The sequence below is a fragment of the Hylobates moloch genome, unplaced genomic scaffold, assembly GCF_009828535.3.
Source record: "Hylobates moloch isolate HMO894 unplaced genomic scaffold, HMol_V3 SCAFFOLD_9, whole genome shotgun sequence".
NCBI classification, from domain to species: domain Eukaryota; kingdom Metazoa; phylum Chordata; class Mammalia; order Primates; family Hylobatidae; genus Hylobates; species Hylobates moloch.
Genome location: NW_026652284.1, coordinates 11,617,026 through 11,631,579, shown reverse-complemented (window position 1 = coordinate 11,631,579; position 14,554 = coordinate 11,617,026). Strand labels below are relative to the sequence as shown.

Genomic DNA, 14,554 nt, shown 5'->3' with positions numbered 1-14,554 from the left:
TCCAGCTTCATTTTCTTCATCCCTGTCTGATATTATGTTTCTTTTCTTCCTACCCACTACGTAAGCTTCATTTTAGCAGCCACTGCATCCCCGCAACTAGAGCACAATACATACTTGTTCCTTCAAGCATCAGGAGGTATCAGGATATATTTAAGGTATTTAAAGCTGGATGGGATCCGCAACGAGGGAGTTGGAGAGGGAGAAGAGGTGCAAGGACTGAGCCCTGGGCCCCCTCATCAGTCAGACGTTGATGAGATGAGGAGGAACCAGGCAGGAAGGCAGAAGGGGTCCCTGAGATGGCAAGAGAGTCAAGGGGTGTGGGCTCCTGACAGCCAGGCAAGGAAAGACTTCCGAGGAGCGGAGATTGATCACTCGGGTCAAATACCGCCTGCCTGTAGGAGAAGTGAGATGGGGACTGAAGCTGATCATTGAATTTAGCCGTATGGAGTTTCATAGAGACCTGGTCAAAAGACAGGTTGAGTAGAGTAGGGGGCACAAGTGGTGGGCACATGAGAAAATGGGAGAAGACAAATTGGAGACCTGAATATGCTGTTCTCCGGGTGTTTTTGCTGTAAGAGTAGCTGAGAAATCTGACAGCTCCTAGAGGAAGAATTGTGAGCAAGGTTTCTGTTGTTAATTGTGGTTAAATACACATAACAATTTTTTTTTTTTTTTTTTTGAGGTGGAGTTTCACTCTTCTCTCCCAGGCTAGAGTGCAATGGTGCGATCTCGGCTCACTGAAACCTCTGCCTCCCAGGTTCAAACAATTCTCCTGCCTCAGTCTACCGAGTAGCTGGGATTACAGGCGCCTGCCACCACACCTGGCTAATTTTTGTATTTTTAGTAGAGATGGGGTTTTGCCAAGTTGGTCAGGCTGCTCTTGAACTCCTGACCCCAGGTGATCACCCACCTCCGCCTCCCACAAAATTTTATCATCTTTTTGTAGTTGTTGCTCTTTTCTGGCTTTTGTTTAAAAGTTCTCATCTTAACCATTATTAAGTATAATTCAGTGGCGTTAAGTAATTTCATATCATTGTGCAACCATCACCACCATCCATCTGCAGAACTCTTTTTTTTTTTTTGGACAGGGTCTTGCTCTGTCACCCTGGCTGGAGTGCAGTAGCACAGGTCACTGCAGCCTCAACTTCCTGGGCTCACGCGATCTTCCCGCCTCAGCCTCCTGAGTAGCTGGGACCACAGGCGCATGCCACCATGTCCAGCTCATTTTCAGAGACGGAGTCTCCCTATGTTGCTCAGGATGGTCTTGAACTCCTGAACTCAAGCGATCCACCCACCTCGGCTTCCCAAAGTTCTGGGATTACAGGCATGAGCCATCATGCCTGGCCTAGAACTCTTCATTTCAAAAAACTGAAACTCTGCACCCATTAAACACTGACTCCCCATTCTCTCTTCTCCCGGCTTCTGGCAACCAACATCTATTTTCCATCTCTGTGAATTCTACTACTCCAGGTACCTCATGTACGGGAAACATACAGAATTTGTCCTTTTGTGACTGGCTTATTTCACTTAGTTTAAGGGACAAGGGATCCTTGTCCTCAAGGAACATCCATGTTGTAGTGCATGTCAGAATTTCCTTCCTTTTTAAGGTTGAATATACCACTTTTTTTTTTTTTTTTTTAGATGAAGTCTCGCTCTGTCACCCAGGCTGGAGTGCAGTGGCACGACCTCAGCTCACTGCAACCTCCACCTCCTGGGTTCAAGCAATTCTCCTGTCTCAGCCTCCTGAGTAGCTGGGACTACAGTCATGTGTCACCACGCCAGGCTCATTTTTGTATTTTTAGTAGAAATGGGGTTTCACCATGTTGGCCAGGCTGGTCTCGAACTCCTGACCTCAGGTGATCCACCCGCCTCGGCCCCACAAAGTGCTGGGATTAAAGGTGTGAGCCACCGCACCCAGCCTGTAGATCACATTTTGTTTTTCCATTCCACCTTTTGGACACCTAGGTTGTTTCCACCTTTTGGCTATTATTAACAGGGAGCACTGCTGTACAAATATCTGTTTGAGACTCTGTTTTCAATTCTTTGGGGTAGCACCCAGAAGTGGAGTTGCTGGATCAGATGGTAATTCTATGTTCCATGTTTTGAGTCGCTGTCACGCTGTATCCCATAGCAGTTGGACCACTGTGCACTCTCCTCAGCGACACACAAGGTTTCCATCTCTCCACACTTTCACCACTTACTAATTTCTGGGGTTTTGATAGTAGTTGTCCTAATGGGTGTGAGGTTGTTTCAGAAATGGGAGGAACCTCAATGTGTCTATATGCAAACAGGAAAGATCCCGGAGCCAGAGAAATTGATGCTTAAGGAAAGAGACAGGAGACTCGCGGAAGCAACGTCCTTGAGCCAGGAGAGATGCTAAGATCCCGTGCAGAGGAGGAGCCATCCTCAGACCCAGTCACGGCAAAGGCCAGGGTTGTGAGCACAGACGCAGGGTGAGAGGGTAGATGTGGTGGGGCAAGCATGAAGCATTCTCTTGTGTTTATTTTCTCAGTGAAATAGACAGCAAGGTAACCAACTGAAGGTAAGGGTGGGGTGAGGACAGAGGCTTGGGGATAAAGGAGAACACATGAAATAGTCCATCTAGAAGAGTGGGGTGAGGGGTGGTGGCTCATCCCTATAATCCCAGCACTTTGGGAAGCCAAGGTGGGAGGATCACTTGAGCCCAGGAGTTTCAGGCTGCACTGAGCTGTGATTGCGCTACTGCCCTCCAGCCTGGGTCACAGAGTGGTACTCAGTCTCAAACAAAAACCTCAATTAATCCTTTTATTTAAAAGATAAAATAGGCTGGGCGAAGTGGCTCACACCTGTAATCCCAGCACTTTGGGAGGCCGAGGTGGGTGCATCACCTGTCAGGAGTTCAAGACCAGCCTGGCCAACATGGTGAAACCCCTTCTCTACTAAAAATACAAAAATTAGCTGGGCATGGTGGCATGCGCCTATAATCCCAGCTATTCGGGAGGCTGGGGCAGGAGTATCACTTGAACCCGGGAGGTGGAACTTGCAGTGAGCCGAGATCACACCACTGCACTCCAGCCTGGGCGACAGAGCTAGACTCCATCTCAAAAAAAAAAAAATTAATAAAATTAAAAGATAAACAGAAAGAGTGGGAGACTGAGTGAAGAGGAGCTGGTAGGCTGCATAACCAAGGGTTGTCTTTGCCTCTGCAAAGATATTGATGTCTGAACTCCTGAAACCTGGCCAAGATGCTAAGACAAGGAGAGTGTCCTGGATTTTCTGGGTGGTCCATTGTAATTACAGGTGTCCCTATAATTGGGAGGCAAAGGGAGATCTGACTTCTGAAGAGACTCCGTTGCTATCTCTGAAGATGGACAAAGGGGCCGTAAGTCAAGGAATGCAGGTGCCGCTGGAAGCTGAAGGCAAGGAACCAGATTCTCCCCTAAAGCCTCCAAAAACAAATTCCCCATTTGAGCCTAGCAGGCCTGGCGACACCTTGCTTTTATACTTCTGACTCCCAGAGCTGTAGGAGAATGAAATTGTATTGTTTTAAGCCACTGAGTTTGTGTGGTTTGTGTATAGCAGCAACAGGAACTAATATATCGGGGAGGGGACCTGTTGTCACTGCTGGGCAGCAAGAAGGACCCCCATAGAATTTATTCTTTTTTTTCCATCCCCCAGGCTGGAGTGCAGTGGCAAGATCTCAGCTCACAGCAACCTCTGTCTCCTGGGCTCAAGCAATCCTCCCACTTCAACCTCATGGGTAGCTGGGATTCCAGGTTCATGCCACCACACCCAGCTAGTTTCTGTATTTTTTTGTGGAGATGAGGTTTCACCATATTGCCCAGGCTGGTCTTGAATTCCTGAGCTCAAGCAATCTGCCCACCTCAGCCTCCCAAAGTGCTGGGATTACAGGCGTAAGCCACCGCGCCCGGCCAAGTCTAATGATCATGAAATGAAAATGCGACCAGCCAGCATGGTGGAATGCCATCATCCTGCCCCATCCAGGTGCAGACGTGCAGGTGTGGCACAAACAGAGAGCTGGGTTCAACCAGAGAGAGAATAACAAACCAGGAGAAAGTGTCGTGGGTGCACACAAAGGAGAAAACATAACCAACAGGTGCAGGTGCCAGTGAGGGAGCAAGACGGGAGAAAGTAGGGGTGGGGGAAAGTGGGATGCTTGAAATTGAGATTAGCGTGCAGTTATCAGTAATGCCAGGGTCTAAGGCGTTGGCCTGTGTACATCCCGAAGGCCACATCCGCCTCCTGCCCATTCTTTTACGTCCTGTGCACAGCTGTTTTCACACTACAACAGCACAGTTGAGTGGTTGTTGCAGAAACTGTAAGGCTTGCCAAGTGTAAAATATTTATTCCGATCAGGCGCAATGGCTCATGTCTGTCATCCCAGCACTTTAGGAGGCCAAGGCCGGTGGATCACTTGAGCCCAGGAGTTCGAGACCAGCCTGGGCAACACAGGGAAACCCCCCAAAAAAATAAAAATTAAAAAAATTTAAAATTTGGCTGGGCATAGTGGTCCATACCTGTAGTCCCAGCTACTCAAGAGGCTGAGACTGGAGGTCCGGGCTGCAGTGAGCCACGATCACATTTCAGCTTGGGTAACAGAGTGAGACCTTGTCTCAAAAAATTAAAATAAATTTGCTCCCTGGCTCTTTATGGAATAAGTGTGGGGAGCCTTGGTCAAGGGTTGAGTGACTGAGACAGGCTGGAGGACAGGACCACAGAGGAGAGGAGGGCGAGAAGCCAGGAGGCGGGGCCTTCCATCAATCACAGATCCTACAATCACCAAGAATGAAAATGGTCCCACTGAGGGAGTCACAGGAGCTGGAGTGACGATGGTGACCCAGGGGGTCAGCGGAATCAATACACAGGCCAAGGTTTCTCTCCCCTCCGAGGCTTTCTTTTAATTAATTTTATTTATTTATTTATTTGGAGACAGATTCTCACTCTGTCACCCAGGCTGGAGTGCAGTGGCCCGATCTCAGCTCACTGCAACCTCTGTCTCCTCGATTCAAGCGATTCTCGTGCCTCGGCCCCCTGACTAGCTGGGATTATAGGTGCATACCATCATGCCCTGCTAATTTGTTGTATTTTTAGTAGAGATGGGGTTTCACTATGCTGGCCAGGCTAAGGCCTTTAAACTCAGAACTCTTTTTGCCTGACAGTTCCCTGCAATCCTTTGTTCTGGAAAACTGCTGCTCATGCCTCAGGAGGAGGTCAGAGGTCATCTCCAGAACCCTGTTCTAACCTCCTACCTGGGCCCAGGGATGTCCTCTGGGCCCCCAAAGCCCTGTACTGGTCTGAGCATCCCAGGGGCACCCACTCTCCCTGAGTGGGGTCCCCAGGAGGGCAGAGCCTGGCTGCCTAGGCTGCTGGGGATCTGCAGAGACCCCATCCCGGTCCTGAGAGCAGGCCCAGGAGACCTGGGGGATGAGGGCATGAGACCAGGGCACACTTGGAACCCAGCCAGCTGTGTGGTCCTGAGCAGGAAGTTCTCTTATTGTTCACAGGCTTGAGAGGGCGGCTGTAACAGGGGTCCCTCTGTGGTCCAGTCACAACAGGGGCCAGCCAGACCCCAGGGACCATGACGCCATCTCCCCTTACACAGGGGTGGCAGACAAGCAGGACCGTGGACAAACCCAAGCCCAGACCCCAGGCAGAGCCAGGGGTCCACGTGTAAAACAAACAGGTTTATTGATAAGCAGGAATGCTGTCCAGCATACAGTGCAAACTTTCATTGTCTCGGGATCAACACACGCCAGGGAACCAAGGCTCCACAGAGTCTCCAAATTCATCGCTTCCCGGCTCTGCCCGGTGATGCCAAGGAAGCCTGAGGTTCTCCCAGGACTGTCCACCAGGGGACAGGTGCACTCCATCACGTCCTCGTGTGGGTCCAATGTGGGCAGAAACATGGCCAGCCCCGGCAGTCTGACTTTTTTTTTTTCTTTAAGAGACAGGGTCTCACTCTGTTGCTCAGGCTGGAGTGTAGTGGCGCGATCATAGATCGCTGCAGCCTCAAACTCCTGGGCTCCAGTGATTCTCCTCTCAGCCTCCTGAGTAGCTGGGATTACAGGTGCATGTCACTGCAGCCAGCCAGTCTTACATCTTGATTCCAGGGTGGAAAACCCTTCTTGTCTCCATGGTAATGGCTGGGCTCTCCCACCCTCCAATAGTTCAGCTGCCAAGCTCAAGTCCAGTGGAATTTATCAACAATTTATCACCCTGCCCCTGCTCTTCTAGATAATTTCATGCCTTCTCCTTTATCCCCATGCACCTGAGACTGAGCCAGCCTTTCCAGGAGCCCCTCAACCTGCTTCCTCCCAGAATCCGGGCAAGGCTACACTGGTTTCCCCTCTGCAGGGCCCTGGGCATGTTTGGGGGAGGGGAGGGGGAAGGCTGACTCTAATGGGGAGGAATCTCAGCTTCAGCGGCTTCAAGGCAGGCCATTCAACTTACTGACTTTGGCTACACACACCCACAACATGCAACACAGACGCAGACACAAGACTGGCATTTGGGATCACACTGGCCATGTACCAAAGTGGCGGGGCAGCCCGCTTGGGGCCCGGGAATTGAAGGTGGGGAATGGGGAAGAGGAACCCATCTCTCTGGAGGGAGGAGGAGGGTCTAGGCTGAGGTAGGAGGAGAGAGATGGCTACGAGGACTCAGTCATCTCTAGTTCCTGAAATTCCCTGAAAGGAGACGACGGTGTGGCCTAGGACATCACACCAGACAGCAAGGAAGGAGGAGCGGGGCTGCAGGCACACCGGAGTGAAGGCGGAGGGTGCAAATGGCAGGTGGGGGGTTGGATGTGGCTGGCAGAGTTTGGCTTTGTCATTGGCTTGTTGGTCTGAGTGGTACTTACTTTTTTTAAAAAATTGGCAGATTTCCAGTTAGAAGTGCGTTATCTTGCCCAGGCCACAGCACTGAATATGTTGGCCTGCCTGGGCCCTCCAGGCATCTGACTTTCACACCATGGTACAAAAGGACAAGTTAGCATTTGGAGGCGGTGCTTTTTTTTTTTTTTCTTTTGAGACAGACTCTCGCTCTGTCGCCCAGGCTGGAGTGCAGTGGCGTGATCTCGGCTCCCTGCAACCTCCGCCTCCAGGGTTCAAACGATTTTCCAGCCTCAGGCTTCTGAGTAGCTGGGACTCTAGGTGCCCGCTGCCATGCCCGGCTAATTTCTGTATTTTTAGTAGAGATGGGGTTTTACCACGTTGGCCAGGCTGGTCTCGAACTCCTAACCTCAGGTGATCCACCCGCCTCAGCCTCCCAAACTGCTGGGATCATAGGCATAAGCCACTGCACCCAGCCTGAGGTGATGCTTCCAAGCCTCCTGAGCTAACCTGAAGGACCCCGTTCCCTACAGGGCTGCCACCTCCTCCCTGCACAGAGCCCCGGGACCGTCCCGCAGTCTCAGCCTCAGGCTGAAGCACTGTCCTCTCTTCATGGGTGACTCAGGCAGCATTCCCTCCTCTCCAGAAAGCCCCTCTGCAGAAAAGGATGCTGGGGTTTTCTGGAAGCCAGAGCTGGGTCAGAGCCCAGGGGGAGAAACAAACAAACAAACAAACAAACAAAAAACCCAAGGGCTCCAGAAGCCAGGCTCAAAGGTCCAGCTGGGTGGGACAGGTCACAGAGAGTCAGGGACTTGCCCCAGTATGCCCCAAACGTCCATGCCCAGCCAGTCCACTGAGAGGGACACACAGTGGCAGCAGAGGCTTTCCACAACTCGCTGCCTCTGCTCTTGGCCTGCAGAGGGAGGCTGCGGCTGTGGAGGGCACTAAAGGAACTTGGCCCAGAAAGAGCCTCAGAGTCCTAGTAGTGGGGGCCTGGAAGGACCAGGGCCCCTTCGCAGGGTCATCCTGCCAGGGCTCAGCCCGCCTTGGCTACAACACAGCCCACACCAGCCTGGTTAACTGGGCTTCATCCCAGCATCGGGCACTCCAAGGGGCAGGGGCTTCTCTTCAGTGCTCCCCAGCAGGGTCTCTGGCGTCTCCAGCTGTGACCGAAAGGCACATTCCTCCTTGGAGAAGGGGACCTGCTCGTCCTTCGGGGACTCCGAGGGGCTGGAATCTGTGTCCCCCATTGTGGAGCTGGCCTGGGAGGAGCACTGTGAGCTGTGGTCTGAGCTGCTACAGACGTTCACGATGCAGGTGACATTGACCTGGGTCCCATGGCCACCAGGGGAAGAATCTGCTAAGCACAAGATGGGGTGGGGGTCAGTTCAGGGGTCCAGGAGTGGGGCCCTGGGACCCCTGCCCAAGATGCAGATTCAGACACATGGGAAAGAGCACTGGGCCAGGAGCCAAGACCGAGATTCTAGCCCAGCTCTGCTGTGTGACCTTGAGCAAGTCACTTAACCTGCATGTGCCTCATTTTCCCCTCTGCTGAATAAGAATAGCATCACTACCTACCCAGCCCCAATCATCCCAGAGATGGGAGGAGCCAATTATATAAAACAGATGTCTACCTGGGAGGCCAAGTTTGTAGGATCGCTTGAGCCCAGGAGTTCAAGACCAGACTGGGCAACATAGTGAGACCCTGTCTCTTCTTTTTTTTTTTTTTTTTTTTTTTTGAGACAGGGTCTCCAAAGAGTGCTGTGTCACTCTCTCGACTCACTTCGACCTCTGCCTCCCGGCCTCAAGTGATCCTCCCACCACAGCCTCCTGAATAGTTGGGACTACAGGCCACCGCACCCTGCTAATTTTTTGTAGAGACGGGGTTTCACCAGGTTGCCTGGGTTGGTCTCGAACATGTGACCTCAAGGGATCTGCCTACCTCAGCCTCGCAAAGTGCTGAGATTACAGGTGTGAGCTACCATGCTCAGCCTCAAACTTAACTCTTGATTCTACTCCTATCTCCCATCCAACCCTCTCCTCCTCATCACAGTTCTCATTGCTGCCACCCACCCAGCTGCTTGGGCCCAGAGCCTTGGACCCATCTTTCTCTCTCATATCACACACCCATCTGTCATTTCTGCCTTGTCTCCCTTCAAAAGATGACTTCTGGGCCAGGCACAGTGGCTCACGCCTGTAAACCCAGCACTTTGGGAGGCCAAGACAGGTGGATCACCTGAGGTCAGGAGTTCGAGACCAGCCTGGCCAACATGATGAAACTCCGTCTCTACTCAAAATACAAAAAAAAAAATTAGCCAGGTATGGTGGCAGGTGCCTATAATCCCAGCTACTCGGGAGGCTGAGGCAGGAGAATCGCTTGAACCCGGGGTGCGGAGGTTGCAGTGAGCTGAAATCACGCCACTTCACTCCAGCCTGGGTGAAAGAGCAAAACTCCATCTCAAAAACAAACAGAAAAACAAAAGATGACTTCTGCAAGGGTCACCCTGCCCTGCTGCTGCATGGTGCAGTGGGCTATGGAAGCCTCCCCACCACTTGCATCTGGATGGGTGTGAACAGCCTCCATCTGTCCTGGCTTCAATCCCACCCCTCTGAAATCTGTTTCCCATCAGCAGCCAGAGCTGGCCCTTGAACCTGGCAGATCACTTCCTTGGGGGCTCAAAAACCCACAGTCCTCTCACAGCCTACCAGGCCCTGTCTGATCTGGAGCCTGCCTTCTCCCGCCCCCTCTCCTGCTGCTCCAAGACCTTGATGGGGTTCCTTCCAGCCACACTCCCCACCCCCTGCTACAGCCCCTTGAGCCCTTCAGGTCCCCTGGGCCTTTGCACAGGCTGCTCCCTCAGCCTAGAGAGCTCTTCTCTAGTGCTCAGGCCTTAGCTCAAAGGCCACATCCTCCACGAAGCGCCCCCCCACCCCCTGGCCTCCCTCTCTAGAGACATTTACTTCCCATCCTATCTACCACTCTCTGGGTCCCTCCCCATTTCTGTGATCTCCTGATCTCCAGGGCCCCCAGCTCCTGGGGTCCCCAGCCAGACTCTGAACCCGGGAGGATAGGGACTTTTTTTTTTTTTTTTTAATAGAGACGGGGGTCTTGCTATGTTGCCCAGGATAGTCTCGAACTCCTGGGCTCAAGTGATCCTCCTGCCTTGGCCTCCTGAAGTGCTGAGATTACAGGCATGAGCCACCTTGCCTGGCCAGACCAGGGACTTTTTGATCGTTCCCTGCTGTGTTCCTAGTGCCTGTAACAGGGACAAGTCTATGGGCTTTTTTTTATTGTTGTTGGTGGTGATGTTTTTAAGTGAATTGATTACCAACATTTAAAATTCAGGTGTTTACATTTAAAAATCTGGATTTATGGCTTCCCTTGGGAGCCAGATGCAGGAGATCCGGCCAAGGAGAGCCCAAGGTTTGCCTCACCTTCCTGCCCAGCCCCTGTGGGCAACTGAGTTTTCTAACTGGTTGGGGAGGCACTGCATGGTGGGTTTGCTGAGATGAATGTGAGGGGACTGGCATACATTAGCCCCCTCAGAAAATGAGAGTTGCTGCTGCTGTTGCTGCAGGGGCCTGCTGAGTGCCCTCACCCCAGCCTGGTTCCCCCTAACTCCAACTACTCGGGTAGCCGGGAGGCGGATGGAGCTGGCAACCTGCTGTGCTCAAAACAGCCCCAAGCAGGTGGTGGGGGAGGAGGGTTGAAATCACAGGGCCGGAAGGAAATTTCCACCCTGAGCCTCCACAGCACCCAAATGTCACCCAAAGTCACCATGGCCTTTGCATATTAAGCATGAGACATTGCGGGGGTGGATGGGGGACCACGAAGGGGCACAACCCTGGGGTTTACAGGTTCCCACAGTGGAGGGAGGTGTTAGGGGTGGGAGGGAGAGAAGGAGAGGACAGAGGCCAGGGAAACGGGCTGGGGGACTCGGGAGAAGGAGCACAGAGCAGAAGGGGCAGAGGGGAGAGGGGAAGGCAGACATGGTCAGGGCTCCACCCTGGCCCAAGGAGCGAGCCACACCAGGTGTAGCTAAGAAATCAGAAAGATGAGCCGCACATGTTGGCTCACGCCTGTAATCCCAGCCCTTTGGGAGGCCGAGGCAGATGGATCACCTGAGGTCAGGATTTCAAGACCAGTCTAGCCAACATGGTGAAACCCTATCTCTACTAAAAGTACAAAAATTAGCCAGGTGTGATGGCACATGCCTGTAATCCCATCTACTCGGGAGGCTGAGGTGGGAGGATCACTTGAACCTGGGAGGCGGAGGCTGCAGTGAGCAGAGAAGTAAGCGAAGACTGCGCCACTGCACTCCAGCCTGGGTGACGAGCGAGACCCCATTAAAAAAAAAAAAATCAGAAGAATCCAAGAACTGGGCAAAGACTAAGAGTTTATAATTGGAGCACACTCATTCATTCATTCATTCATTCAACAATGTGTAGGGCCCCTGCTCTCTTCCAGGCACTGGCCCAGGCCCTCCCACAGGGAGTTCTCAGGCTGGAGTGAGGGGCACTGATGAGACCTCCCACCGAGGAGGCTGGGGGCTGTGATGGGGCAAACAGAAATGGGCACGTCAGCTCCTGTGGGCAGTTGGGCACAGGTAGGAATGGGTGTGGCAGGCAGGGGTGGCATGAGTGCAGGCAAGAGGCAGGGGCTCAGTGAGCTGGCGAGCAGCTGGGGGTGAGTGAGCTGGAAGAGGGCTGCGTGGTGGGGGCTGTAGCCATCAGTCCCCACCTGGAGGCGGCCCAGAGGGAGCCTGGCCCTGGTCTGGTGCCCAGCTGGGCACGTCACCCATCTCTCACCAGTCCTGGCAAGGACGCGCCATACCTCACCTCTAGGTGAAAAAAACAAGGCTTGGCAGGGTTAAGCATCCCACCCAAATTCTTATGGCACCAGAGTGGCCGGGCAAGTATCTGAGACTGACCCAAGTTCATGGTCATTCCCTGAATTCTCACTGGCTGGCACTGCCAGGTAAGAGGGAGAGAGGCACAGGCCAGCAGACCCTGTACAGGGGCCCCTCCAGTGTGGGCCCTAGAGTCGCCAACAGAGTGACATCTGTCATAGACCAGGTCCAGGGCACAATGCAGCCTGCATAAATGGGACATGATCCCCCACAGTCCCAGTGCCTCAGACCCAAAGAGACCCAGCAACAAACTGCAGTGAGTGGAGCCCTGGAGCCACCATTTCTTCATTCATATTCCAACCCCAGGGCTCTGGAGCCCGACAGCCTAGGGGTGAGTCTGGCTCTTCTGTTTACTAGCCATGTGCCCTTGAAGAGCTGTTTAACCTCTCTGGGGCTCAGTTTCCTCACCTGTAAAATGGGATAACAACAATAACTATCTCTTAGCGTTGACATGCAGGTCAATTTTATGCATGTAAAGTGCCCAGTATAGTGCCTGCTGTACCGTAGCCTTCCATAAGTAGAAGCGATTGTTATGATTAATTATTAGTAGCTGGGCCATGTTGGGCCTGCAGATACAGGGATGAATGAGATGATCCAGGCTCACCAGGTGTCCCACAGCCTGGCGTGGGAGCCAGGAGGAGAAAACAGTGTCTGTACATGCAGTCTGACAGTCCTGTCAAAGGGAGGCCAGGGCATGGTGAACCCGGAGGAGCAGCCAGGCCAGCTGGGGGTGGTAGCAGGGAGGAGGTTTCAGGAAACCTCCTCCCCCAGATACCGGGGACTTGGACAAGCTGGGGTTGTCCCACAGAAGGAAGGATTTTGAGGTGATAGGCCCAGCATGGGCAAAGGCGGGAGGGAACTTAGGTTCAGCGAACGGAAGGAAGTTCCCTGTGGCTCAGGCCTCGTCCCACCCCGCGGGGAGGCTCAGGAGGAGATGGCTAAGACAGAAACCAGGTGAGAAAGACCAAGGAGGCTTGGGATGAAGCCAGGTGTGCTCCCACTTCTTACCTGAGCTCCCGGTGCTGGCCCGGGCCTCCCCGGCCCCACTAGCCTTCTCCACGCCTGGTGCCTGTGGCTGATTCCGAGTGGGCACCCTTCTGTCCAACGCGCTGGCCGAGCTCTCCAGGGAGCTGCTGCTGGAGCTCGGCGCTGTGATCAGCAGGTGCTGCTGCTCGGGGCCTTGTGTACCCCGGGCCTTATCGGCAGGCAAGTGAGGCTGGATAGGCAGGGGGTGGTAAGGGAGAGCAGTCAGCCCACCAGCCAGCTCCTTCTTCCCCTCGTCCTTCCCACTGCCATCCACACCTCTTGCCATCAGCACTTCTCAGTTTACGTGACGTTTCTGCCCACCCTTGCATGTTCTTTCCACACAAGGCGCTTTTTGGGAGGTGTGATTCTCCGTGGTTTCTGTGTTTCTGTTACTAGCACCCAGCTGCTCTACTAGAGTGAGTGTCCTATGAGGGCAGAGACTACCTGGCCCTGTTCACCAAATAGTCTTAGAGGTGGGGCAGGATTTTCATCCTTATTTTGCATAAGAGAGTAGAAGGAAAGCAGCTTTCCCTCACCCCATCTGCACAGGGAGACATGGCCCAGCCTAGCAACCAAGAGTGTGGACTCTAAACCCAGACCCAAGTGCAAATCATGACTCTACCACTCACTTGCTGTGTGACCTTGGACAAGTTACTTAACCTCTCTGTGCCTTTTTTTTTTAATCTATAAAGGGAGAATAATAACCTACCTCATAGGGTTGTTGTGAAGATTAGATGGCTGAATATTTGTAAAGTGCTTAAAACAATGCCTATTACATAGTAAACTCCATACAAGAGTTTGTTAAATCAGAAGTAGGCAAATGATTGCCCAGGGGCCCAGTACAGCCTGCCACTAAGAATGGTTTTCACTTTTTTTTTTTTTTTTTTTTGAGACAGGGTCTCACCCTGTTGCTCAGGCAGGAGTGCAGTGGCCCAATCATAGCTGACTATAGTCCTCGATTTTCCAGGCTCAAGTGATCCTCCTGCCTCAACCTCCTGAGTAGCTGAGACCACAGGCACGCGTCACTGCTCCTGGCTAATTTTTTTGTTGTCGATTGTTTGTAGAGACAGGGTTGTGCTATGTTGCCCAGGCTGGTCTTGTACTCCTGGGCTCAAGCCATCCTCCTACCCTGGCCTCCCAAAGTGCTGGGATAACAGGCGTGCACCACCACACCCCACTGGTTTTCATGTTTTAAATGGTTGAAAAAAAATGTTTAAGAATAATTTGTGACCAGGCATGGTGGTTCGTGCCTGTAATCCCAGCACTTTGGGAGGCTGAGGCAAGCGGATCACCCGAGGTTGGGGGTTGGGGACCAGCCTGACCAACATGGCGAAACCCCATCTCTACTAAAAATACAAAATTAGCTGGTGTGGTGGCTCATGCCTGTAATCCCAGCTACTCAGGAGCTGAGGCAGGAGAATCGCTTGAACCTGGGAGGCAGAGGTTGTGGTGAGGCGAGATCGAGCCACTGCACTCCAGGCTGGGCAACAAGAGTGAAACTCCATCTCAAAAAAAAAAAAAAAAAAAGAATAATCTGCGACACATGGAATGATGTGAAGTTCAAGTTTGGGTGTCCAGTAGCACAATTAGATTGGAACACACCACTCTCAGTTGGGTGTGTGCTATCTATGCATGTAGCTGCTTTCTTGCTACAGAGGCGGGTTTGAGTAGCTGTCGCTAAGACCATACAGTCCACAAAGCCTGAAATTCCTACCATCTGGCCCTTTACAGAGAAAGCGTGCAGACCTTTGTGCTCAGTCAATCATTCTGGGGCAGAGAGCGCTCGCA

General features: G+C 52.6%; 1 protein-coding gene across 2 annotated transcripts in view; it reads right to left on the bottom strand.

The window, feature by feature from the left end:
• Window positions 1-5,671: 5,671 nt before the first annotated feature.
• TNFRSF1B (TNF receptor superfamily member 1B) overlaps window positions 5,672-14,554 on the bottom strand; it is a 40,893-nt gene continuing 32,010 nt past the window's right edge. The window contains exons 9-10 of one of the 2 annotated variants that reach the window (XM_058444379.1): window positions 12,749-12,956; window positions 5,672-8,190 (exon numbers count right to left, since the gene is read on the bottom strand). In XM_058444379.1, coding sequence (XP_058300362.1) covers window positions 7,907-8,190; window positions 12,749-12,956 — 492 coding nt within the window. In that variant the 3' untranslated portion in view covers window positions 5,672-7,906. The remainder of the gene's footprint in view (window positions 8,191-12,748; window positions 12,957-14,554) is intronic. The other variant, XM_032758967.2, reaches the window with a different exon arrangement.